The sequence below is a fragment of the Myripristis murdjan genome, chromosome 2 (genome assembly GCF_902150065.1).
Source record: "Myripristis murdjan chromosome 2, fMyrMur1.1, whole genome shotgun sequence".
In the NCBI taxonomy this organism is placed as follows: Eukaryota; Metazoa; Chordata; class Actinopteri; order Holocentriformes; family Holocentridae; genus Myripristis; species Myripristis murdjan.
This window is the reverse complement of record NC_043981.1, coordinates 2,872,501-2,897,608: the sequence shown is the minus strand read 5'-3', so window position 1 is coordinate 2,897,608 and position 25,108 is coordinate 2,872,501. Positions and strand designations below refer to the sequence as shown.

General features: G+C 39.4%; 1 protein-coding gene across 4 annotated transcripts in view; it reads left to right on the top strand.

Annotated features, from left to right (window-relative positions):
• Window positions 1–604: 604 nt before the first annotated feature.
• atp11a (ATPase phospholipid transporting 11A) overlaps window positions 605–25,108 on the top strand; it is a 74,115-nt gene continuing 49,611 nt past the window's right edge. For all 4 annotated transcript variants that reach the window (XM_030067012.1, XM_030066996.1, XM_030067005.1 and 1 more), the window contains exon 1: window positions 605–1,010. In XM_030067012.1, coding sequence (XP_029922872.1) covers window positions 966–1,010 — 45 coding nt within the window. In that variant the 5' untranslated portion in view covers window positions 605–965. The remainder of the gene's footprint in view (window positions 1,011–25,108) is intronic.

Genomic DNA, 25,108 nt, shown 5'->3' with positions numbered 1-25,108 from the left:
TACTTCAAACAATAAATCAGCGGTTATGTTTGATTGGATGTTATAGTTCATCCAAAACAACTATAGCAAATGTGTGTAAAATGGTGCTATTTCTCAGCTGAAAAAAGCCTGGGGCCAATTTTATGTGTACAGAATGTATCCCGGACACTGAAAACATATCATCATTTTGATTTTATGTTTACTCACTTTCATGGCCCTATTACATTCGGAAAAATCATGAAATATGAAGCAAAAAAAAAAAAAAAAGAGAGAGAGAGAGACGTTAATCACTAACTAGAGTTAAATTGATCCCATAGGAGAGGTAAGAGCTTTATAAACCAATCAAAGAATCTTAAAATCGATTCTGAAACAAACAGGTAGACTTGACAACTGGCGTACAGTGCGCTCTCTCTAGTCAGAACACATCAGTGCCGCTCATCTTGTATGTCACCCAAACTAATCAATCCCCTAATTAACTGATACAGGGAATCAATTGCCCGCTGACAACGGCCCAGTGCGCATGCGCGCACCTCCGGGAGCACCACCTGGCTCCTGGTGACGTCAGATGAAAGAAAAGCTCCTTTGGCTGCAGAAGCAAGAGGCTTAGCAGACGCGCGGGTAGAGAGAGAGAGGAGGGTAGAGAGACACTGACGGGACACTGGCGGGGTCCCAGGCATATAGGAGGAGCGCCTCACTTGTCCCAGCCTTTATGAACTGTCACAAAACTAGAACAGAAACCTCACATTCACACCGCCTGTCACTAGTAACGTCTCTTACCTTGTTTTTAAACCGCTGCTGTAGGTGAGTAGCACACACAGGATTACATTGTATCGGGAGTTGTTGTCGGACAAGCCTTTTTTTACTTCAGGAATAAGAAAGGGGAGAAAAGTCATGGGGGAGAGAGGAGAATTAGAAAGAAGCTAGTAAAGAACCCGAAAAAAAACGACTCCGAAAGAAGAAGTGTCCGGAGAGGAAAGGGGAACAGGATGGGGATGGATTTCAGCACTCTTCGGACCCTCATCAGCAGATATGTAAGTTTTCCCAGCGCTTTTTTATCGGTTTGCTGCTTTGTTTCAACACCGCTTGTGGATCATGCTCAGCGGCTTTTGACGTCTTCTGAGAGCTGGATATGTATTTTAAGGCTTTATCGTTACCTCGGCTTTCAAATTGCGCTAAAAGACACACTCATCCGGCTTAAATCCCACTCCTGGGGAAAGGGAAAGGAAGAAGGCTCGTTAGGAAATCGATAAGAAATTGCCTGCCGCCAGTCATTACGGACCCATGCCACTTTTTAAGGAAGTTCTAGTTTTGTATAGGCGCGGTACTTGCTGTTCTGCCCCGACCGGGAAAAGAGCGTGTCGCCAAATTCCGTTTAAAAAATGGCATTTTATAATAGTTTTCTTGCTTATCCGCAAAGATACACACTTCATCAAAGATATCCATATTCATCCAGAATTGATAGGAGCCACTTGTAAATTCGGGGTGTGAGTGTTCCACCAATCAGCACCTTTTTCATTAAATGTGCCACTTTTACTCTTGGTTTGCCTGCTGTAACTAATACCGCCTGTCAACAAAATACACCACTGGAGAATAGTTTCAGTCTATTCTAAAAGTTGAGATATTATTGAAATACGCGCTGCCCAGTGAATTATCTATATGCCGGGTTTAGCGATGACTTCTGATAATTTGCAGAGGTCTTCAGTTTCATCCAACAAGGTAAAGAGGATAAAGAGGATTGCTTGAAAAGGTTTGGCGTTTGGCTTGACTTATCACCTGTTATGAAACAGCTGTCAAAATACATCAGCTTTCAAACACAGGCAACACCCCAGAAAAAAATATAACACTTTATTAAGTGCAAGGTGGAGTTAGGCGATCATTAAATGTAGAAGTCTGAGGAGTAATTATCTACTCAAGACAGAACACGCCAGTGATAGGCACAGCAAAACAAGTTATTTAGTACAAGTCATTTAATAATCAATAATAATCAGTGAAATCCTGTTTTTAGTTACAAAATGAAGTTTTGTGTCCAATGGAGTGCTCCTTGTTTCAGGAATTTGCCAGAAACAAGTCTCAATAGCTGTCATGCAAACCAGTGTAGACTGTAATGCACATTCCATTATATATATATATATATATATATATATATATATATATATGTCTGAAACAAGTGGATTCAGTGTGGAAATACTGTAAGTGCCTGCCTGAACTGCACTTTTTAAAGAAAGTAAGAGTTTAATCCTCAACAGGCACTTACATGCTGTGCACTGATTTTCTTCAGCACGGGGAAATGATTTCACCTCAGTTCCAGTCATGCACTTTGTTTCCCATTCTCTCCCGTTTATTTTCTCTATTTCTCCCAGTTGTGCAGAACTACAAATGGAGCAGCCAGTCACATGAATTATGTAATCTAGTTGTTTTCTCCCTGCTGGTCAAATCGATGGGCAACAGTGGAGCCCTGGCTCGGCCTATATGGCTGTGGCTTGCATTAGGCTCCACAGTAATGCGTTTGGCAATAATCCAGACAGAGCAAACGCTGCTCACATGAGAGCCCAAGTTTATATCCTAGCTGCATGCTCAGGGAGGCTTAGACACGTCCTACCAACTGTTGCAAATGGCTGATTAAATAAAACCCCTACTGTGTGAGAGCGAAATGGAGGCTTATAGTAAGGAACATGCAGAGACAAGCCTCTGACTGGAAGATGCGGGGCACTGATGAGGATAACCGCTTTAGACAAGTGGGGAAATTGATTGTATTGCTCCTGCACTGACCCTAATGCAAAGCCTGTTGTTGCAGCCTCTGAGAACTTGTGAAGTGAAAGATCTGAATACATTGGATTAGGGTTGGACTGATACTAGTTTGCAGACCAGGCTTTTATCTTTTATCAGGCTTTTATCACAGGGGGTTTTCAAAGTGGGGTCCGGGGAACCAGGTCCAGGGGTCCTTCAGGGTCCTCTTAGCAAAATGAGGAATAGTTTAAATAGCTGAACGCACAAGAAACAATAGAAATCTGATCCAGCATCACTGATCTCACCTTTAAATATTTCATTTTAATAATTAGAAATATATTTTTCAGTATTTATTTATTTGCTTTTTGCCGTCTGGCAATTTGGCAAGTTCTTTGCAAATTTTCTTTTGCATTTTTTCTTGTAATAGTTGTTTTTCCTTTTTTTTTTTTTTTTTAGTAATGCTCAGGTGAATTTTTGCGAATTTGAAATTCCTATTTTTAATTGGATGAAGGAGCAAATGGGCAAAAACTTACCAGAACATCGCTGAAGAAAATATTACAAGAAAATGACCAGTAAATTAGCAAAAACAAAAAAGAACAAAAAAGAACATTTTCTTTCACCAGAACTTAATAGAAGCAGACGTATCTTATCTTGTCAGGGTCTCCAAGTTGAAATCATTTCAGATGGGGGTCCGTGTCTCATTGAAAGTCAACTTTGGGCTCCAAAACATGAAAAACTTTGAAAACCACTGAACTATCAGACATCAGCCAAGTCAGTGTGGTAAACAGATTCCTCCATGAGCAAAGGGACTTAAAACTGAGTGTTTTGTGCTTTTTTCTGCAGTTTCTCTCCCCTCTTTTGCATTTATTCATTCCACTATCCAATTATGTTTTTGAATTCTTCATTCATTCAAGCCTGATGTATCCCAGGGAGATTCCCCATACTGTTGAACACAATAGGTGTGTTGTGTGACCCTCAGCAGCTGCACCCAAAAGTGATTCCTCCGTCTGGGTTTCAGTGACATCCTAAATGCCGTTTCAGAAGCTCTCCCTCCCTGCAAAGAGGAGGAAATTAATTGAATGGTTCAGTTTAGATGTCAAATATTGACACAAAATATGTTCTATTGGCAGCTTCAGTCTAAAAATAGCAAAAAGTCGGTCAAAACCTAATTATAAGTCTCACAGGAGGCTTCACATGAGGGTAAAATGCTTTAATCTAGTCCAGATAGTTCATTATAACTATTATCTGTCGGTGATTTGCCTTGCTCAGAGGATGTTTCAGTTTTTGAAGTCAAACTTCAGCCTCGATAAACCAGTTTCCAGCTCGCGGTGTGTCTTTTTCTGTCCACAAGTTTGTTACATTTCAGCCAGTCGAGTGGCTCGAGTCCAGGATCCACTCACGGCCATAATGCCTCGGGCGTGTTGAGATTTGTGTTTTCTCAGCAAACAGACTAGCAGATTAACAGCTGTGATTCACTGGCATACGGCCTTGATGGAGTGATAGACAAGGTACCACACACAGAAAAATAAAGGAGCGAACTGGAACCAAAAACCGTTCTTTGGAGTGAAGCCCTAGAAGAACCATTTTTGGTTCCACAGAGATCCTTTTAGCAAGAGGCTCTTTAAAGAACCCCCAAAGGTGCCTAAAAGAACCGTCAAAAAATGCTTCCTTTAGGAACTGTAACTGGTTGTTTAAAGAACTTTAGCAAAAACAGTTTATTTAAAGAACCATTTTTAAGAAAGTTCTTTGTGGACATAACTGGTTCAGTAAAGAACCATTTTTTATAAAAATGGTTCTTTGTCATTTTTCAGAGGCATTTTAAATCAAATTATTATGGGTAGGTTGAAAAACAAGTACACTTTTTTGCACCGGTTGAGCATTTTTCTCAACAGTTTATTCTCTTTTTCATCAGAATGGAGTCTACCATTACTAAAAACAATCAGTGCTTTGTTTTTCGTAGTTTGCCTCCTGATGATCAGGACTAGAGAGTGAAGTTTATGTTACAGTTCACCGCTGCAGTGCAAGTGACACAGATTAGGCTGGAGCCTACTGGAGAGAGGTGGGTTGTATGACAGGGAAAAAAAGAGAGTGTGTGAGATAAAGAATGAAGGAGAGGATCTCTGTAGTAAGAACATCTGCGATTAAATTACGTTGTTAATTTTGTGCATGACTGTGCAGCGTCCTTGGGCACCATGAAGGGCCTTAAAATAATATCTGTAATTATTATAAATGTTGCACTGCTGCTTGTGATGAGAGGAGAGGAGAGGAGAGGGAAGTTGAGGAGAGAAACTGGAAGGAGAGAACGGAGAAGAAAAGACACACTCTATTTATCTAATGCTAAAAAGCCAAGAAAACTACCAGAGAAATAGTAGGAAAAAACAGAATATTAGCAGGAAAAAATTACCTGAAAATTGGCAAAAACTAAGCAACAAAATGACAAGAACACTATATTTACGAGCATTGATACAGCTTAGTGTTTTTGTCTTTGTGCAATAAAACAAAATGTTGCCGATAATCATCTTGATAATCATTCGGGGCTGATAATTGGTCAATTCCTGTGTTTCACCTGTCAGTCTTCACACATGACACTAAAGAGAGTCAATTAGGAATCTACTTTGCTTAACAGACATAGATTTTATGGAATGTGTTGAATTATATATTTAATTGAACTGGGTTTTGGCCTTTATAAAAAATAAGAGTTTAGATCATTTATTGGCATGAAAATGATTAAAAGTTACGATATTTCACTTGCATTCAGAACTCCATATTGGTTGAATTTCCTGCACCCAGATGCATAACAACTCTTCACTGAGAGTACGCCGATGAAGAGCTGGAGGGGGTAAACACTCGGCTCTAATTAAGTATAATTAAGGTGGTACTGGGATCAGTAGGCTGTGCAGATACCAGTTGGAGGGCTGTTTGAACTTGTAAGCCATTCTCCCCAGTCGCTGCCGTCTCTGATTAGCCACAGAGGCGCAGGATGTTATGTAAGACTATCGCTATCTGTGAGAGCCTGGCACTCGAGCATGTAGAGTTGTAATCTGTGGAGCTGTCGTCTCCGTCCCGGCCCTCTGACACTCAGACACAATCACACTGACAGTGGAATAGCACCAAGACTTAGTGTACTTTTACTGTATCCACTCTGCTGGCTCACGTCCCTGTGTGTGTGTGTGTGTGTGTGATTTTTTTTTTTTTTTTTTTGCTTTGAAGCAGTAAAGTTTGACAAAGCATTTAACAAAAGACCTCCAACAGGGCTTGTCATGCTCTGGACCCCCAGGTGGACTTTCAGTAAGCCATACACCCCCATCTGAAGGGATTTTGCCCCATAAGGAGCCTTTTCACAAGCATCTAAACACAAGAAATCTGACATTAACAATCCAAAATCAGCTTCTCTGATAATTAAATATATTGTTTTAATGATACAATTGTGTTGTAATTTTGTAAAGCATTTCTAGCAAATTTTGAAAAAACATTTGGCAATTTTTTTTATTAGAAATTTGCATTTATTCATTTATTCATTATTTTTTACTGGTGTATTTATTTTGCTAATTCTGTATTATTATTACTATTATTACTGTTATTATTATTATGAATTGTAGATAGATAGATAGATAGATAGATAGATAGATAGATATTATCCTTTTTTTTCTTTGCTGTTTTGCTAATTGCCTTTTTTCCAGCAAATTCTATTGATTTAAGTGCTCCCCGAGAGTGTGTTGAAGTGCCCTTGAGCAAGACACTGAACCTCCTCACTGCTCCTGATAGGCAGCTTGGCACCTTGCATGGTCCATCAGTGTGTGAATGGGTGTGTGAATGGGTGAACATTGTAAAGCGCTTTGAGTGTTCAGTAGACATTAGAAAAAGGTGATGAGTAAATTACCAAGAAATGGCCAGAAAATTAGCAAGATGCAATGTTTTAAAATGACAAGAAATCTATGTTTATAATTATTAAAATGATCAGGTTGGACTTTAAAGGAAGGAAGGAAGCTGCTGGAAGACCCTCAAGGGTTCCTGGACCCCACCTGCAAAAACCATTGATCTAAAAAGTGCTTAATTTGAAGTTATTTGAAGTTGTTTTCACCGTTTAATGACTATGGCTATTTTATGTCACTAATCCACTATTAGATGAATCCGGAACGAGGTAGTTAACAGCACAATCTGCATCCTGTCCGCTTAATTAAAAAGACTTGCACTTCATGTCCCTTATCAGTTAATTATTTCCTCATTTCCTGTTCCCCCCATTTTTCATTTGTTGCCTGTTAGCCATTTCTGTCACTTTAAGTGAAACAGTCTCATCAGTGACATTTTTATTTTTTGAAAAATGCACCAGGGCTTTGCTAGGGGGCTTATGTTGTTGTCTGTGCTCTTGTCACACAACGGCTAAATGGTCCGAGTCTAACAGAAACTTGATGTATTCCTGTATTCTGACTGTGCTCCTCTGATTATAAACCTGATCTACTGGGGTCATTCCAGGAAAATTAGTAAAAAAAAAAATGAGGCGTACATTACAAGAAAACTATCCACAATTATTAAAATATATTTAAGATTCAATTACAAGAAAAAATACCATCAAATTACCACAGAATATCTACAAAAATTTGGAAAGTAAATTGAATGCAATTTAATTTTGAATATGTAAATATAATATTTATCAATATAGTTTTCTGGTAATTTATTTTGAATTATATTAAATCTATTAAGTTTATTTCATTAAATTTTTTATTTTAATTTTTAATGTAATTTTATTTTATTTCATTCTTTTTCTTTCTTTCTTTCTTTCTTTCTTTCTTTCTTTTGTCCCTTTTATCTTTCTCTCTCTCTTTGTTTATTATTATAATTATTATTATTTTATATTTTTTTCAGTAAATTTTTGGGACTTTGACTGTTACTTTCCAAAAACTTTTTAAAATTTTGTGTGTAAATTGATGGTGATTCTCTTGTAATTGCAGGAAACTGTCTGGACGACAGTTTCCTCGAGGTGTGTGTTGACCGTGGAGCTGCGAGTGCCTGTCACTAACAGACAGGGCCAGAGCTGCTGCTGGCTTCCTGCTGCTCTCCCATGTGTGTGTTTGCAAAACCGCATGTGTGAAGTAAGCAGGAAGCATATAGTGTAGGTCCACATAACGCGTGGCCAGCACAAAATGTGCACGTTTGCATTACGACTGCGATGAATATTTGCTGAATTCACAACATTCAGAAACATATATCTTTTTTAGTGAAATAATACGTTTGAGAATAATATATAAAAGGATACAATATTACTTATAGTATAACAATATAATGACTTGTCACTGATAGACTCCAAAAGCAATTTTCCACTAAAATGAGGATTGTTGTCATTATTTTATTAAGAAATCAATGATCAGAATCTTACAGGGGGGTTGTCACTGCTGGACAACTGAACTTTATTCAAACCCACAGAGCTTTATTTTGAAATTCCAAGGTTTCCAAAGATCCCAAACATGTCCTGCTGAATTCCAGAGATATGCGACTAAAGTGATGCACAAGACATGTAGATGTCTGTTGGATGTGATGCTGCAGCCATAAAACATTCATTTTTGCACTATGCATTATTTAATCCTATTGGTGAAACACTGAAATGTTGAAAAAAAAAACATGACCTTGATTATCTGAATAATCAATGCAGTTATTTGATCAACAGTCGCTGCACTGTGGCGCATGAGTTCTCGAACCAAGCAGGAAAACAATGGAATCACATGTGATGTGGTGTCAAAGCAGCCCGTCCACATTCCCCTGCTGCTGACTAATGAGGATTTCTGGACAGGAAGTGCCTCTCGTCTCTCTGTCAGACTTCCTGTCTTCTCCTGGAGGATTAAAGAGTCACTGGCTACTACACGTTCTCCCACCTAATCCAGTTTACAGCTATATGTTTAAACCGTGCACCTTACTTAACCTCCTGCTCCAGTTATTCCCTGCGTCTGGTGTACTTTCTGAGTAGGTCATACCGTCATTTTCCCCCTTCTTCTCTCTTTTCTTTTTATGTCTCACTATATCTGACTGCTGTAGTTTTGTGCATACTCCTGATTGTGAAGTTCATTTGTATTCTTTGACCTAAAATGTTTGCTTATTGATTCAGTTGGGGGTAAAGCCACCAGTTGCATTGCCATTTCATTTGCAAAATGCATCCTTTCTAGCTGACAAAAATGACATTTATTGCCAGAATTCATAGGACACAACAAGTATTATCAAATGAATGTACAAAAAAACACAGTGGGCTTAAATCTTCTGTTCAGGCATGGACATTTCACAAGCCAGTGGTTAGTGCCTTAGAGGTTTGTGCTGTGAGACCAATGTCCACAGCCCTTCCTGGTTTCATGCCTTGCTATGGCTCTGTAATGTGTTTTGAATAGGGGCGAGTCAATTTCACTATTTATCATGTGACTGAGATGGGACAGGTAAAAAGGTCAGTGAGAGCAGGCAGGATAGGAACCACAGTAACAATACAGTAGCTACAGTAGTAAAAATGCATTTCTAATATGAATAAGCACTTCTCTTTATTTTGAACATAATGCTAGTAGTTTTTTTGCTCATTTTTTTATGTATTTACTTCTTTTTATGCTCTTCTGCTCTGCAGTGTGTGATGTATACAGATTGATGACCATTGACTGTAAACTGTGGGCTAACCTAGTGGCTCACAGTTTTATAAGTTTAGGCATAAAAATCATTTGGTTATGGTAACATAATGTAACGTATGCATGTAATGTTTTCACCAAAAAAACACCACCGTGGCTTCATGCAGGACTGGAACTTTGGTTGCTTAGGTAAAAGTCAGTTGTCTGATCTATCCACCATGCCGCCTTCCTCCCAGTATTGACTTCAGACTCCGTGATTACAAATGTTCATGTGATACGTTCCAAACAAACATAATCCAATTACAAAATACGTTCCCCTCGGAATGTAATCGAGAATGCAGTTTAGTTGTACGAGAACATAATTTGTAGGAGGCATGGCTCAGGTGGGGCATCAGCCACCAAAAAGGACACTAAAAACCCAAGAGGTGAAAATGTCTAGGCTTTTTGAAAAAGGCTATGTATGTATGTGTCATTTAACCTTGGAAAAGGGAGGATACACTCTAAAACTAAGCATGTTTAAACCTCCTCTACATCCGTGGTTGCAACATCCTAGCAGGCTCTATGGAAAGGCTGATATAACACCATGTTAAACCGAGTGTGCAGGCCCAGGAAAGCGTGAGTGTTAAGAATAAGTGAATAATGGGCTGCTGAGTGTGTTGTTGTCTCAGTAGTATTACTGTTACCTCACGGCTGGCCGGTAACTCGGGAGGTGGGATACAGTAGTAACCAGGTGACGCAGAGGGCAGCGGATCACATGAACGTCCCAGCGCTGTCTGCTTCTCAATTATTCATAAGCAGGCTGGCTACACATCCGTGTAGGGTGTTGTGGACTCGTCAGCATCATGGCTTCTCAATGTGGGGTGCATAAGGACACCCAGGGGTGCTTGACAATTATGTAACTTTCCAGATATTATCCTACCTGCATATAAGAAGTTCTAAAATGCATGATTTGGTGGTAAATAAAAAGGCAGGAAAATACAACTACTATTAAAAACAAAGATCCAGTAGTTGTTGAAGTTGGAGATAGTAGTGGTTAGTTAGAAACGTAGCATAAAAATAGTCTCTCTTATAGATTCTTCAATTTGATAGTTTAGTTGAAATGTATTATTGTAAGATTAAAGATTCTGTAGGTAACATTTTCCTTCATAATTATAAAAAGTCTCCATTACAGGGAAAATATACCAGCAACATGTCTGCTGCACTTACATTATAATCAGATGAAGGCGCTCCCCTGATATTGGAAGCTGTGTGTAGCTGCTGATCTCTACTTTTACACAAGCCATAAAACCACTGGGTTAAGGTTAGGGAAAGGTTAGGGTTAGACATGAAAAGCACTGGGTTAAGGTTAGGGAAAGGTTAGGGTTAGACATGAAAAGCACTGGGTTAAGGTTAGGGAAAGGTTAGGGTTAGACATGAAAAGCACTTGGTTAAGGTTAGGTTAGGGTTAGACATGAAAAGCACTTGGTTTAGGTTAGGGAAAGGTTAGGTTTAGAAATGAAAAGCACTTGGTTTAGGTTAGGGAAAGGTTAGGTTTAGAAATGAAAACCACTTGGTTAAGGTTAGGGAAAGGTTAGGTTTAGGCACCAAAACCAGAAACTGGTTGCAGTCTTGTTCACGCGCCACCGTAACTTGGTAACATTATATGTAAATCTAACATTATGAAAGCGAACACTGGTCTTGCCTTGGGGTTGAACCCGGGTCGCCTGAGTGAAAGTAGCGTTGATTGACACATCCACTATACCACCAACCTCCCAAGGCGGACACGGTGGGCTCTTTATGCTACCTCTTGATACATGGTAGAGGAAATGTATTACTTTGAAAGCCGTGCAGACTGACGCAAAAAAATGGCCAATTCATTTCCATGTACACAGCACAAGAGATTAAGATGAACTTTTAGGGCTATATCATGACCTGCTATGAGACCGGGCTGCCCTGGACTCAGCTTTGACAGCCCCTGGTCTCTAGAGGGGGATGGGGTGAGACAAGGTAGAAAACAGCCAAACAGATAAATGTGACTAATACCTTGCCTACTTGTGTCATCTGTCTGATCTTGTTCATAATAGCTCTGAGCTGGCAGAAGTGTGCTTCTCTTAATAGCACCTCATATTGATTTAAAGTACTTAAGCCCTAACTTGAAACAGAGGTATCCAAATCCATGTTTCCACCACAACTACAGTAATTGTGAATGTTTCTTATGCGTGTTATGTATCTATTTACAGGCCAACCACATGTCGATCAAGAGTCTCCGAGTATTAAAAATATCTAAATGTACGGCTTTGAATAGTACTGAAATATTATTGGAGGTCTTATTTTATTTGACAGAACATAGAACATAATTAGTGCACAGTGTGTATCCTATCTGCTTTACTAAACACAGATTGACTTTATTTATCTTAATAAATTTCCTGTTTTCCTTTACTCCTATGTACCAATGTTGCATGTTTTCCTATTTTCCACAGATTTTCATATTTTACATGTTTATGCATATTTCATTCATTTGTTTTCTTTGTCTTGGTCACATCTACCATTGTCATTTTTTGTGCCAGTCACATTATTTTTAGTGCCACATGTTTACTGCAATGACCCAAGTTTCATTCAGTTTTATCACACTATACACTATAATATCTGTATACAAAAATATATAGAGATGCTATTAAAAAGCACCTTGAGGTTTTGACAGTCAGGAAATGCAGCTTCATGTTCTGAAGGACAAACATGCTGTTGTGAAGCTGTATAATGGGTTTTGAAGTTTGTTCATGTGTGTGCCAGCGTCTTCTCAGCCTCATGCTAATCAGTTAACACCCTCCCATTCCAACTGTCAGCTCTGCGCAGGGTGCACCAGGGTTAACCTCTTTACCTAAAGGATTTACAGGCTCCTACTAAGCCTTTTGCTCTCGGTATTGTTCCACCTCCAGTCTGGCCGCTGTGTCACTTCCAACCACAGTCTTTAGCAGTCACCTGTATTTGTTTACTTGAAGATACAGCCATAAATCAAGATCTGCATAATACATGAACTGTTGTCACAGTATCATGGAAGCGAACATGAAAAACAAAGCCAAAATTACTTTGGAAAATGAAGACAAATAATTAAAAATCTTTGGTTTGGCTGGGACGCCTCTGTTCTATGTCTTTTTACTGGTTAAATAAGGGTTTAAACGTAAATCCAATGGCTGCTTTTTGCACACATATTTCATCCTCTTGTTTTCTTGTCCAGTAATACATAATAGAAATAAAATGTAGAATCGCTGCCGTTTAAAACAGTTCAACTCTTAGTCATACCACCCAAACAGTGTCTGCCGGAGAGCGCAAGCTCCATTAAGGGGCCGTATCGCTGTCGTTCCAGTAACATTAACAGTGTATTACAGCCCATTGAACAAGGGAGACAGATGATGGATAGCCCTGGGTTAATGGTGTGCAGAGGCCTCTATCGAAAGGGAGCGAGGGAGAGAGAGGGAGAGAGAGAGAGATGTTTGAACTTGGGTCATCATAATAACGTTGCTCTTGGTTTCCACTGAAAGTGCTGAGGGGGGCAGGTACGCGTTAATGTTCCCCCTGTCTGAGGGAATGATAGCCAGCCGACTCACCGCTGGAACACAGCATTCCCCATGGTCCACAAGTCAGAAAGACACAGAGGGAGAGAAGACAAGTGAGAGTCTACATTGCCTCTCTTCCTAAACGCTGACCATGCACTCTGGAGACTTCATCCCCCCATCTCCTCCATTTGTTCAGTCCTAACATCTCCCTCTTCCCCCCCTTTCTTTGCTTTACTTAAGATGTTAATATGGGACCATTAGGGCACTATTGATTATTTGGATTATTGGCCACTATAGAATCCCCTAACTGTACATTAAGGCAAAATTTTGCCTGCCTTCCTGTGTGAAGTGGCACGCACCGTCTGCTGCCTCAACCATTCCTTTGTGTTCAGACTGAATCTAGGGTTACAATGACAAGGCATCTGTAAAGGAAGATATCAGCTTTGAGCTACTTGTGATTGCTGAATCCTGCAAAGTACACTCTGGTCAGGAAATTCTTAAGAAAGCTGATAGGAAAAAATAAATAAATCAAAAGCACATTAGAAATTGCATTGCTTATATGAAAAAAAAAATCAAATTCATTTCTGTTTTCAAATTAGTCCTTTGCATTTTTAGAGTGGACTTAAGATGAATTGTTAGTCGTAGGCCTACAGTTTAGTTCAGTAGGTTTTTATTTGTCTTAAAGCTACAGTAAGCAATATTACATGCATTTTTTTTTAAGTAAAATAATCCCTTGCGATGTGAGGGTCATCACTGTGGGTCTCCTTTCCATCATATGATTTACAGCCAGCCCCCGTCCCGCTCCAATCAGCACTGCAGCAGCAGAAAAAGTTAATTCAAAGCTTATCGTGTAGCTTAAACTCTGCAGGTTCACCACATTTTCCAAATTTGGAGGTCAGAGACAAAACAAGTAGTTCAACAGGAGACTTGCGAGAGTGAAATAAATCCCTCATTTCCATCCTAGATATAATTATTTTGTACTTTCAGTTTCACAGGCAACTCTGTGTGTTTGCTAACAGAGTTTGTTCTCTTAACCCCCTCCAGTGCAGTGCTTCTGCATTAGGGGGCACTTGACCCCTAGGGGTACGTTGGAGTACTGCAGGGGGTACATGAGATTTTATTAAATGTTAATTTGAAAAATGTCAGTCATGCATAATTCCTAAAATAATGAGCCTATGCTATAGTTCAACAAAAAATGTTCATATTCAGTTTTTCCTCCGGGAAAAACTTGGCCTGAAAAAATATTTCAAAGGGGGTACATTTTTGAAAAAACGTCTCTAGTGGTCAGAAACGGCTTAAAGTGCAGCTTAAAATGATTCAGAAGTTTCAAAGATTTCTGGGGAATTGTTCTCAGATCACGGTTAAGATCGACAGTGGCATGTCAGAGGAACAGAAAAAGGTTCAACTTGTTGTCCAGCAGCTTGTTTTTCAGTGGTAGACACAAACTCTTTATTACAGCAAGTTGGGAAATGAGAGGGCTCACGAGACAGAGGGTGAAACCATGTGTTCTGTTTGACTTGCCTCTTTGTGGTCAGGCCAAACTACCATCTCAGTGAACTTGTCAAAGCAGTCCTCTGTCATTTTCTGCTTTGGTTTTGGTCACCAACCAGGCAGAGGCTCAGCTGGCACCTCTGTAGCTCCCACTCAGTGTTTTGGTAGTGAGAGCGATTTGAGATCTACGACAGCATATTAGGGCCATTGTAAGGAGAAAAACAAATTACGGAGCCTGAGATTATAAAGTCACATTTTTCTTCTACTATGGGATTCAGTAAGAAGGAAATCCTGGTGTGTTTCATTTTCTATGGTGCCCAGAATCACAGTATTAACACAGATATCTGGACTTTGAATGGCATTGCAAAGTAGAATTTGATGAGATGAGGTGATGAGAACTGCAGGCGTGATACACTGCAAGCGCCAGCAAAGTCAAGATATGTGCCGCTTTTATAAGAGCATAAAAATGATAGGTCTAAGTAATATGTAGTCTAAGTATTTTATGATTTTTTTTCTCGTAATTTGTGACTATAATCTCTGTTTTTTCCCGTAAAACTACCACTTTAATGTCAGAAGTTCTCAGGTTTTTTCTCTCAGAATACCCCCCCTCAGGCTCTGTAGTTTTTTTTTTCTCCCTACAGTAGCACTAATACACTGTCGTAGAGAAGTACTTGGGCATTGCAGGCAAGAGGAGTCATCGCTGTTTTTGTGTACGTTCATCTTGTTTGTGTTGTTTGAGGATTTGAATGTGTTTTCCTCCACAAATGGCCCAGTGATTTCAACTGAAGGGGCAACTGCTGTTCCTCCTGAGAGGGAGTTAAAAGCTTTTCAGTGGCATCCAAAGGGAGCCCTTCTGAAGCCACTTTTGCAGCTCAAAGCCTCACAGCGAGTTGTTGTACAGCAATTTCCAAAGATCCAGTTGTCTCTTCCTGAAGATACATTCGTTGCCAAGCAACGCAAGCTGAACCAGTACTTACTGGCTGGATTTGTAGATGTTGCAGGGAAGTTATTTGCGAATCATTCAGTATGTCATGCAATCAGCTGTAGGCTCATGTGATTTCTACATTTCTACAACTCCTACACATATAAAAACATTGATTTTTTTTTTTTTTTTTTTTTTATAGTACTACGGCAGCTATTGTGAAGGTTATTACTATGATCCTCTGTCATCATTCTGACTGTGTGACTCTGGGTGAGGCTGTGTGTCCTCCCAGAGCGCAGCAGCACCCAGTGATATAACACTGGACATACACAGTGCACTTCACTGCACACAGAGATGTCTCCAGTAGAACTGAGATGGCATGTTGTCACACACGAGTCAAAATGGGCTGTGTGGATTTATTTATTTTTGGTCTGCACATGACTACTAGTATTTAAGATGCTCAGGGCAAGAGCGCATCATTTATTTGGACCTTGGGTTCTAAAAGTTTCGATGAAAAGTTGAGAAACCACTTTTACTGGTTAAGAAGCAGCATTGATTTTGTTGACTAATACTACAACTGAAAGTGTCGACAATACTTTTTCCAGTTTGAAAATGAGACAAAAACTGAACAAAATTTCATGACATTTTCCTCAGCAAATAAAAGAGAACAAAATGGCAGAAATAGAAGAAAACACAACTGCTGACTTCAGTTTGGGAGAGAATAGATACATGGACAAACTTTACTTCTGATATCAATCACAGTATAATAACAAGGCGACATACAAAATACAAGAAGCTATAATTAGATCAATCTGCATACAGGTCAGTAACAAATCATTTAATAAGGAATTTAAATTTAGAAAAATGATTCAGTACAGTTAGATTAAAATTGTGCATTTCAGTTATCAGTTTTCCTCAACAAAGACTAGACTAAAACAAACAAAATTCAAATGACCAACATGTGACTCAAACTAAAATGCAGTTTAGTCAAAAGACTAAAAATAAATCGTCAAATTTGCTGTCAAAATTGTCAAACATTGATTCAAAGTGCCTGTTGCTCTTCATTTCTACATGATGAGAGTTATTATCCCTGATAAACAGAATAGAGGCAAAGCAACAATATCTGGGCTGCTCAGTTTGTTGGAAGTGGCTGTCGAAAAGGCTGCTGAGAATCTGCTGGCTCAGGCAAAGTTAAAGGTGCAGGAGATGAGCGCTGCACACTCTGGGAAGGAAGGATGAGGAGGGAGTACAATAAAAACAGAGGTCTTATGGCCAATTAGGAACACTTTTCTGAGTGCCAAATTCATCAGAGTGAAGACAAATGGAAAGAGTGAGTTCCCTAAAGTTGCTATACGTGGCATTTGAGTACCTAGTCGGACAGGGCCAAAACACCCTTTAAGGAGCGAAGATGGATTATGGGAAATGAGGTATTAAAGGGATACGTCACCCATAATGTATTATTCTAATATCAAGTACTCACCATGTGCTGTCTTCAGTCCTCGACCAAGAAAGCTTTCCTCACAAGCCTTCATTATAAATTCATATTCCAAAACCACTAGCCATCTCTGATCCAATGGAAAAAAAAACTGGGTCTGCAGTTTTACAATTTTATGATTTCATGAATGCTATGCAATTTGAATGAAATCTGTATTTTTGATAAAGCACACAAGTAGATACAAGAGCCTTGGATTATACAGTGTGACCTATTTAAAGAGAACTTTTAATAGCATTTTGCTGTTCTGCAATCTTAAAATTATGGCCCCCAATTTGAGGGCTTGCATTTTTGGAATATGAGATTCAGAAATACTTTATTGATCCCTGAGAGGAAACTGGGTCAGTTGCAGTTGCTCAGATTCTCAAGCGAAGAATTAAATTATAAGAAATAGAAAAGAAATAAATATAAAAATATATGCCTTAGAAAATTGTTAAAAAATTAAATAAAGTATGTGCATTATGTATAAGGTTGTAACAAAACTCTAAATTTGTACATTAATCTTGCAAAATATTACAACAATAAACACAGAAATAAAAAACAAGTCCTACAGGTCTAAATTGTGATCATAATTATAATATGAGTTTGCCATGAAGAGTTGTGAAATAAAACTTTCTTCATCAGTGGCTGAATTATGGGTTCATCAATCATTATGGGTTAAGAATCCTTTTAATTTGGTAAAACACTAGCATGAACAACACACTAACAATAAGAATGTGTCATGGAGTTCACATTTTATCGCCTCCTCATCCCCCAGAGCAGCAAGAGAGCTCTGATGCCGTTTATTCAATTTGTGTGCGAGTAAAATGTAAGGATCCCAGAACTTCTAGGATTTCCACCGCCGTGCTTAACTCTGGTCAGGTGACAGGTCTCATGAGGGCCACATGATGCCACACGGGTCTCCTCAGCCCTCTGCATTTTTACTCTCTGGTTAAGCTGCAACGCTGGATGCCATAGTAACATTCACTTCAAAAGCTGATAATAACTTCTACTTTAATCCTAACACTCTGTAATCTGACTGATGACATAATGTCGCTCAACCTTAAAGGCCAGTAGCACTGCTTTTCAGCTATTACATATTTTACTGTGGTGCACTGGAATGGATCAGTGCTCAGAGATATTATATGGATCAGCGGATCAGAGATCTTCACATATTCACGCTTGTGTCAACATGTTGATGTGTGCGTAACAGTTTCTCATACGGACCAAATAGCAATATCTTGTCAGTCATCAGTCACTGCCCCACCTTGCCCCAAGAAAGTCCAGTATTTTTTCAGGCTTGAAAGTTCTGATGGCCAAAGATAGTAGATGGACGGACTTCACTGTGGATAAGGGTTTAGTGAAGCAATACCTAGGAAAGAAAAAAAGCATGAAAGAGAGAGAACATAAGGGGACAGGTATATAAAGGCACAGAGGTAGAGTGAGAGGCAGCGGAGAAAGAAATGAAGAGAAAGAGAGAGAGATAGTTAATTTCATGGATGTCAAGGAGATAATGAAGAACAAACTCACCGTGTGGCATTTTATCCCCTGTGTGTGTGTGTGTGTGTGAGTGAGTGAGGGTGTGTGTGTGCGCTCGTGTGTGTATATCTTCCTAGGCGACATGGAAGGGCAGCAGGATTCATGGGGACATGTGGCAATGTAACTCCTTGAATAGGACAAAATAGGACAGAGAGCAATGGAAAACAACAGAGCAAAGAGCAATGGAACAGAAGAGAGCAGCAGCTGAATGGAACAGAACAGAACCCAACAGAACAGGAAGGAACAGAATAAGAAGAAAGAGAGAGAGAACCGAACAGCTCGGAACATAAAAGCGCAGAACAGAACCGAACAAAGAGCAGTGCCACTTGTCGCGGTAAAATTTGTCTCGCAGGGAAGTGAAACAGCTTCTGAAAGTGCACAGAACAGGAAAGTGTCGAAAGCAATATTTGAACACCTCAAATACAATAACCCACTTAACCAATATAAGCACAAACATGCAAATACATACAGAATTTGTATGCATGTGTGTGTGTGGGAGTGTTTACTGGCAACACAAATAGTGTGAGGAAAGCCATTAGGCAGCAGAGTCTCCACAAGACTCCCATCAGGACAGAGGGAGAGGTTCTTTCTCATTAGTGAAAGCACAGAGAGAACGAAGAGCTGAGTGAGAGAAAGAAATACGGCGGAGGAAGGTAGAGCCCATTAAAGCATTTCAGTCGTTTTCTCTGAGGACCTGCATGTGAGGCCGGTGGACAGGATTACATTACAGCAGTGTGTCTGCAAATGAAAGGGCTACCGAAGTGAGATGTGGCAACACGAGACCAGCAGGAATTAATGGCACTTTCAGACTAAAGACAAAGGCTGCGTTCAGACAGGCTGCAGAAAGCGGCCTAGATCAGATCGGAATTCATATGCTGTCTTCCCACTGAGCATGCTCACAGCTTTCATTTTCAGCTGTGGTGGACCGAAAACAAAATATGGAGGGTAGCAGCAACAACAAACATGGAAATAGGAGGTTGAAAATTTAATAAATATATAGCAAGATGCTTCAAGCCATTTTTGCCTTCTTGCTTTCCGCATGAACAGCTGATGGACTGCCACCGCATCACTGTTACTACAGAGTTACCACAGGGTTACTAGAGTTACCACAGAGTTAGCATATGCAGAACAACAAATGCAGCTCAAAACAGTCCCTATTCAAAATATAACATGTTGTATAAAAGTGTGTATGAGGCTCCTGCTCCTTGATTTATCCTATTTTAAATTTATTTATATAGCACATTTCTGTGCAAATGAATTTAAAGTGCTGTACTAAGATGGAGTGAAAAAGACAGAGAAACAAAGCATGTCATATAAATAATTAGCATAAAAATCATAGTAGGAAATGCATTTAAAAGACAAAGCAACGTCAGGTAAAAATGTAAAAACTTTTTTTTTTTTTAAATTCTTGTTTTCTGTTTTGTCTTCTTTTCACTTTTTGGTGATTTTCTGGAAATTTTCCTTTTTTCTTTTTTTTTAAATGGTGCTGCATGGTGTCAGTTATGTTATGGTACCACAATATATATTTTTTTATACAATTTTTGAAAGAAATCAAGTCAATTTCTTCCATTTCAAAAGGTTATAAAATGCATAATACTGGAAACCAACCTTAGAACATCAAGTATTTAAAACTATCTGATGCTGTGATCTGGACACACACTTATCATTTGTAATTAGCATTTCTCAAACTTGTTAATATGAGGGGTAAAATCCTTTTCGAGTGTGATTTGTCCCATCGTTTCTGCATTGAGTAAATTTTGCCAGATCTTGTCATTCTACAGTAATATGATACATCAACATTTCCCTAAATATACTCAGCTATTGTGGCTGCCACAAATGAGGATGGAGTGCTTTTTGAAAGGCAGTGGTAGAGTTATTTAAAGCTGAGTGCCCACAGATCAATGCAGACTGACTTTTTTTTTTTTTTTTCACAATTTAAAAATACACAAAAATGACGAAGATAACAAAAGCTAAACTGTGCAGGGACAGTCCAAAACCCAGTGCCTCCACCTAAATAATGGTCACTGTCCTAGATGACCATACATACATCAATATGCATAAAAAGGGCATGTGATGGTTTCATTTGACTAGAAACTTTCATCCAGATTGTGTCTACATCTGATTTAGCCGGTTAGTCTGATTTGGCGTGCACACACACTCACACACATTTGACTGCAGGGTGAGCTGAATGGCACTTACTATGGGAAAACAGTGGTGTATTAGGGCCATTATAGGGGGGGGGAAATCACAGAGCTTGGTGGTTGTGGGGATGGGGGCAGGCTAATGTTCAGTGGAAAAAAACTCAGCTTAAAGTTGTAAATTTATGGGAAAAAAAATATTGTCCGAGATTAAGTAAATGTATGAGAAAAAAGTCACAAATTCATGAGAAAAAACTTGGAAAAATATTTTTTTCTTTATTGGTCAAGGAACCAAGAACCAAATTCAAAGTGAAGTGACGTGGTTCCTTGACCCCCCCAAAAAGTGAAAGTGTTTTTCCAACTTTTTTCTCTTAAATTTGTGACTTTAAAATCTCAGAGGTTTCGAGTTTTTTTCCCTCATGAATTTACAACTAATCTTGAAAACTGATGTGGTTGGCTCTCAGTGTGTTCCTCTCAGTGATGTGTGTGTGGCTCTCAGTGATGTGTGTGTTGTTCTCAGTGATGTGTGTGTTGTTCTCAGTGATGTGTGTGTGGCTCTCAGTGATGTGTGTGTTGTTCTCAGTGATGTGTGTGTGGCTCTCAGTGAGGTGTGTGTGGCTCTCAGTGATGTGTGTGTGTTTCTGTTCGCGAGTTGAGAAGCTCTAGTAACAGCTTGTTTATCGCAGCACAGGGAGTGTGTGCTCAGTGCTCTCCCTGCTTTCGGCCATCACACTGACGCTGCTCTCTGACGCTCCACTAACGAGGAAATCAGAAGTGAAACCCTCTCCCTGCTGGGACGTGTCAGCTGACTGCTGCCTGCTTTCTGCTCATTTTGCACAGCAGTGAGGGTGATGTGTCTCCGTCCCACAGCCACAACACAGTTCTGACTTTTGTGCTGGACAGTTTTAATTAAAGTGTAGCTCTTTGAAACCCAGGAGCCTGTGGGTTTGCTGTTTTATTTATTTATTTTTTTAAAAAATTATTTATTTATTAATGTATTTTTGGAATGGCCTAAGTTCACCCTATAACAAAAATCACTTTATTTATTTATTTATTTATTTATTAGCAGGGGATTGTTTTCTTCTTATTTATTTATTTATTTATTTGCAGAATTTTACACATTTTGGGGGTAATTTCATAGTAATTTTCTTGCTGCTGAGGAGGAGAAAAAATATGTGCCTGTCATTGCTCCTTCCATCCATATTTACTATGACATGAAACTTATAACTTTTAATTACTAAAAAAAAAAATTTCCTTTATTTTTTGTTTCCTTCTTTTTTTAAATAATTCTCTCCTTTTCATTTTTTTTTGCTTATTTTCTAAATTTAAAAAAAAAAATGTATTTGCTTATTTATTATTTTTGTAATGTTTAGTTTTTACAGTTATTTGGGGTCATTTTGGGGTCATTTTCAGGTCATTTTGTACTAATTTGCTCATGAGCTTTTTGCCCATGTTTTTCAAGTGAATTTGCTCAGGTTTCAGGGCAATTACGAAGACATTGGTGTCTCAGGGCTGCACTGACTAATATCATTTAGCTGTCTCCTAGCTGCTGAACACTGACAGACACAGCAGCTTCTTCTTGTGCTGCGTTCACGTCTTGTGGGAGAAACGGCAGGTGCGAGAGCTTCCTGTTTCCGACAGCTATTCCCATATGTCATGAACGCAGCATTAGTCGAGGCCACCGAGGCCATCGTGTGACCAAAAGCACACAGTAAACACACAATGAAGCATGTATATAGCAGTCTGTAAGTTTATAGGGCTGACATCCAAAGAATGGCTGCCCTTATGCAGAGGAAATCTGCAACAATAGCCTTCTATACAGCGCTAGGAAAAGCACAGAGGTTGGCATTGTACGAGTCCTGCATCCATACTGCTGGCCTGCTGCAGCACTTCCTCCTGGGTGGAGCAACAGCAGGGAAGGTGAAGAGCTGTGCCTCGGCCTCATTCGTGTCTTTAATCTCTCTGAACGTCCACATCCTTGGCGTCAGCTGCAAGTGGTTTCAAGTAGAAATGATACCACTGATGAACTTTGGTTTTTGGTGATTTTTTTTTCAGATTTATTTTTGATCTACTTTACTTTTCATTATTTTTTCTTCTGTTTTTCCATCATCCTCCATTGCAGTTATTTGTTACGCTGGTGAAAGCCATGGAGCTGAGAGCCTGTTGTGTCGCCAACTTGAGAACCAAATCAAAACAGTGCAGCCTTTTATTTAAAGGGATATTTCAGATTCTTACCCATATAGTCTTACAGTATTTGCTGCTCCATGTGAGTGTAGTACATCCACCAAGCTTTGTCCATGGGCTTCTTCCCTGTCTTAAGAATTGGAGCTTCACCACAAGTGTGCTGCTGCAAAATGAATGAAGCAGAGCGGACAACAACAGCAGTTTGAGCGACAGCACAAAGCTGAAAAACGCATTGTGTCGCCGCTCAAAATCATGTGTGTTCTCTGGTCTATATCTGCTTCATTCATTTTGCAGCCGTGCACTCCTGGTGAAGCTTTCGTTCCTGCAACATAGAAGGATTTCATGGACCAAACTTGGTGGATGTATTACATTCGCATGGACCATCCAGTGCCACTCTATGAACAAGAATCTGAACTATTGCTTTAAAGAGGTTGTCAAATTAGAGGAGCAAGTTCATTAAGCACAGTGGTATCTTCCACTGGGGAAAACAGTGCAATGATGATGTAAAGTCAAGGACGCCTGCTGTAAATTTACTACTAAATATTTACACACTAATCTTTATGGTTCAACCTGAAAATCCTGGTTTCGACCCTGTGGAAACTCGGTCATCGGTTGAAACCCAGTCAAAACGATGGCACCAGAAGTCATGTGAGCATGGTGGCATCTCGTTAGCCCAGTTCCCTATCGAGTGGTGCTCTGTGGAAACAAGGCTAATGAAGTTCTGTGTATAGCTTAGAGCAGCCCTGACGTTCCCCTCTCCTCTCCTCTTGTCCTATTTCTCTGCGTGGTGTAGTAGTTTATCAAAGAGAGAAACCTGTGATTCAGCTGGAAGGGTTGGCCTTATGGGAGCTGTGTGAGTGTATATATAGGTGTGTAAGGGTGTGTATGTGTATGTGTGTGTGTGTGTGTTAAGATAATATTACCTCTGAAACAGCATAACAGATGCATTACCAGTACATTATCTATGTGCTCTGTGTGCATAACTATCTGTGTATGATAAGGCCAAACTTTATTGATCCATACGGAGAGATGGCTTTTGTAGCAATAAAATAGTAATGATGAGATACAGTAAAGACAAATAAATCATAAATATGACAGGAGAAGACGGCATGAGGAAGAATATATGAAGCTGAGGCTGAATTATTGTACCCAAGCAATAATTTCAACATGTCAAATGCACGTATATCAATGGAAAAATGGAAAGTGGAAATGAGAAAAAAGTATGGATGGCGGAATTTATTTACAATTTGCCCACAAGAAAACATTTTGCAGGTCATGTGGGGTTACTTAAGATGCCACAACATGCAAAATGCTTTTTCATCATTCCTCAACCACAGAACTGATGGTTGGCTGTGGAATGAAAACATTTACCCAGGGACTATTTCCTTGAGGAGGGACTGTATCAGTCCGCCCAGTTTCAAGTCAACAAAACACAACAGTGCTGCTGCCTTTAGGAAAACTAATGTGGACGACTTTATTCTGGTGATGGAATACTGGTGTGAAGAAAGTTTGAAGTCTCTGAAAGTTCATTTTTTTTCATAGTGGAATGAATGGAAACCAATGACTTGAGAAAAGGGAGGAAAAATTATATGGAAGTTCTTGTTTTGGAAAAAATGAGCATGAAAGTGAAGGATTTACATTTTGCAGCTATTACGATAAACATGTTGGATCTCTGGTGTGGCCTTGTAAGTTTGCAAATACCACCTGTCCTTCCAGATCTGTGCAATACACCCTCATGTTCCTCACTCATTCCCAACCACACTCACACACACACACACACACACACACACACACACACGGTGCTCTGCTGACCTGCATAGGTAATTGAACCAGGTGAATGTTCTATTTCAGATCCTCCGTGTTACATCTCAGCGACGGCTGATCTCCGGTGAGTTCACAACGCTGCCACTTAAATTCACACCACAAGTTTCACTTCAGAGAGAGGCGCTTTTTGACTGTCCCTCTGGCGTGCACGGGACAGCTCATGAACCTCTGGTCCATGACAAGGGCACCAAAGCCATCGCACAGCCTGAAAAAACATAAACCTCTTCTCTGAAATACGCAGGTCTGCCATGTGCAGCAAGCAAGCACACGTTTGTACGGAGGTAAACATTTTGGAGCTGGGTCATGATGCAGCTGCAGAGGATTTTATAGGTGAATATTGCTTACTCATGTTTAAGTGAGGCACTGCACGTGAAACTGGTGATTTATACTGCCAGTTTTGAGGTATAACATTTTGCTTCTAAATATGGTAGCTTTATTTATGTATTTATTCATTTAATTTAATTTTGACAATTTAATGTCATATTGCTATTTTTTCCTGGAAGATACTCCATGAAATAGAAATTCCAAATAGCTTCAGTTCAGTTCAACTCAAACTTTACTGAACTGAATTAAACAGAATTGAGCTTCATTGAACTGAACTGAACTGAATTAACTTGAACTGAATTGAATTGAATGGCTTTTCAATATTTGTTCTTATTTATTCTTATTTCTTGGAGTATTTTCTATTTTTTTTTTAATGCAAAAAA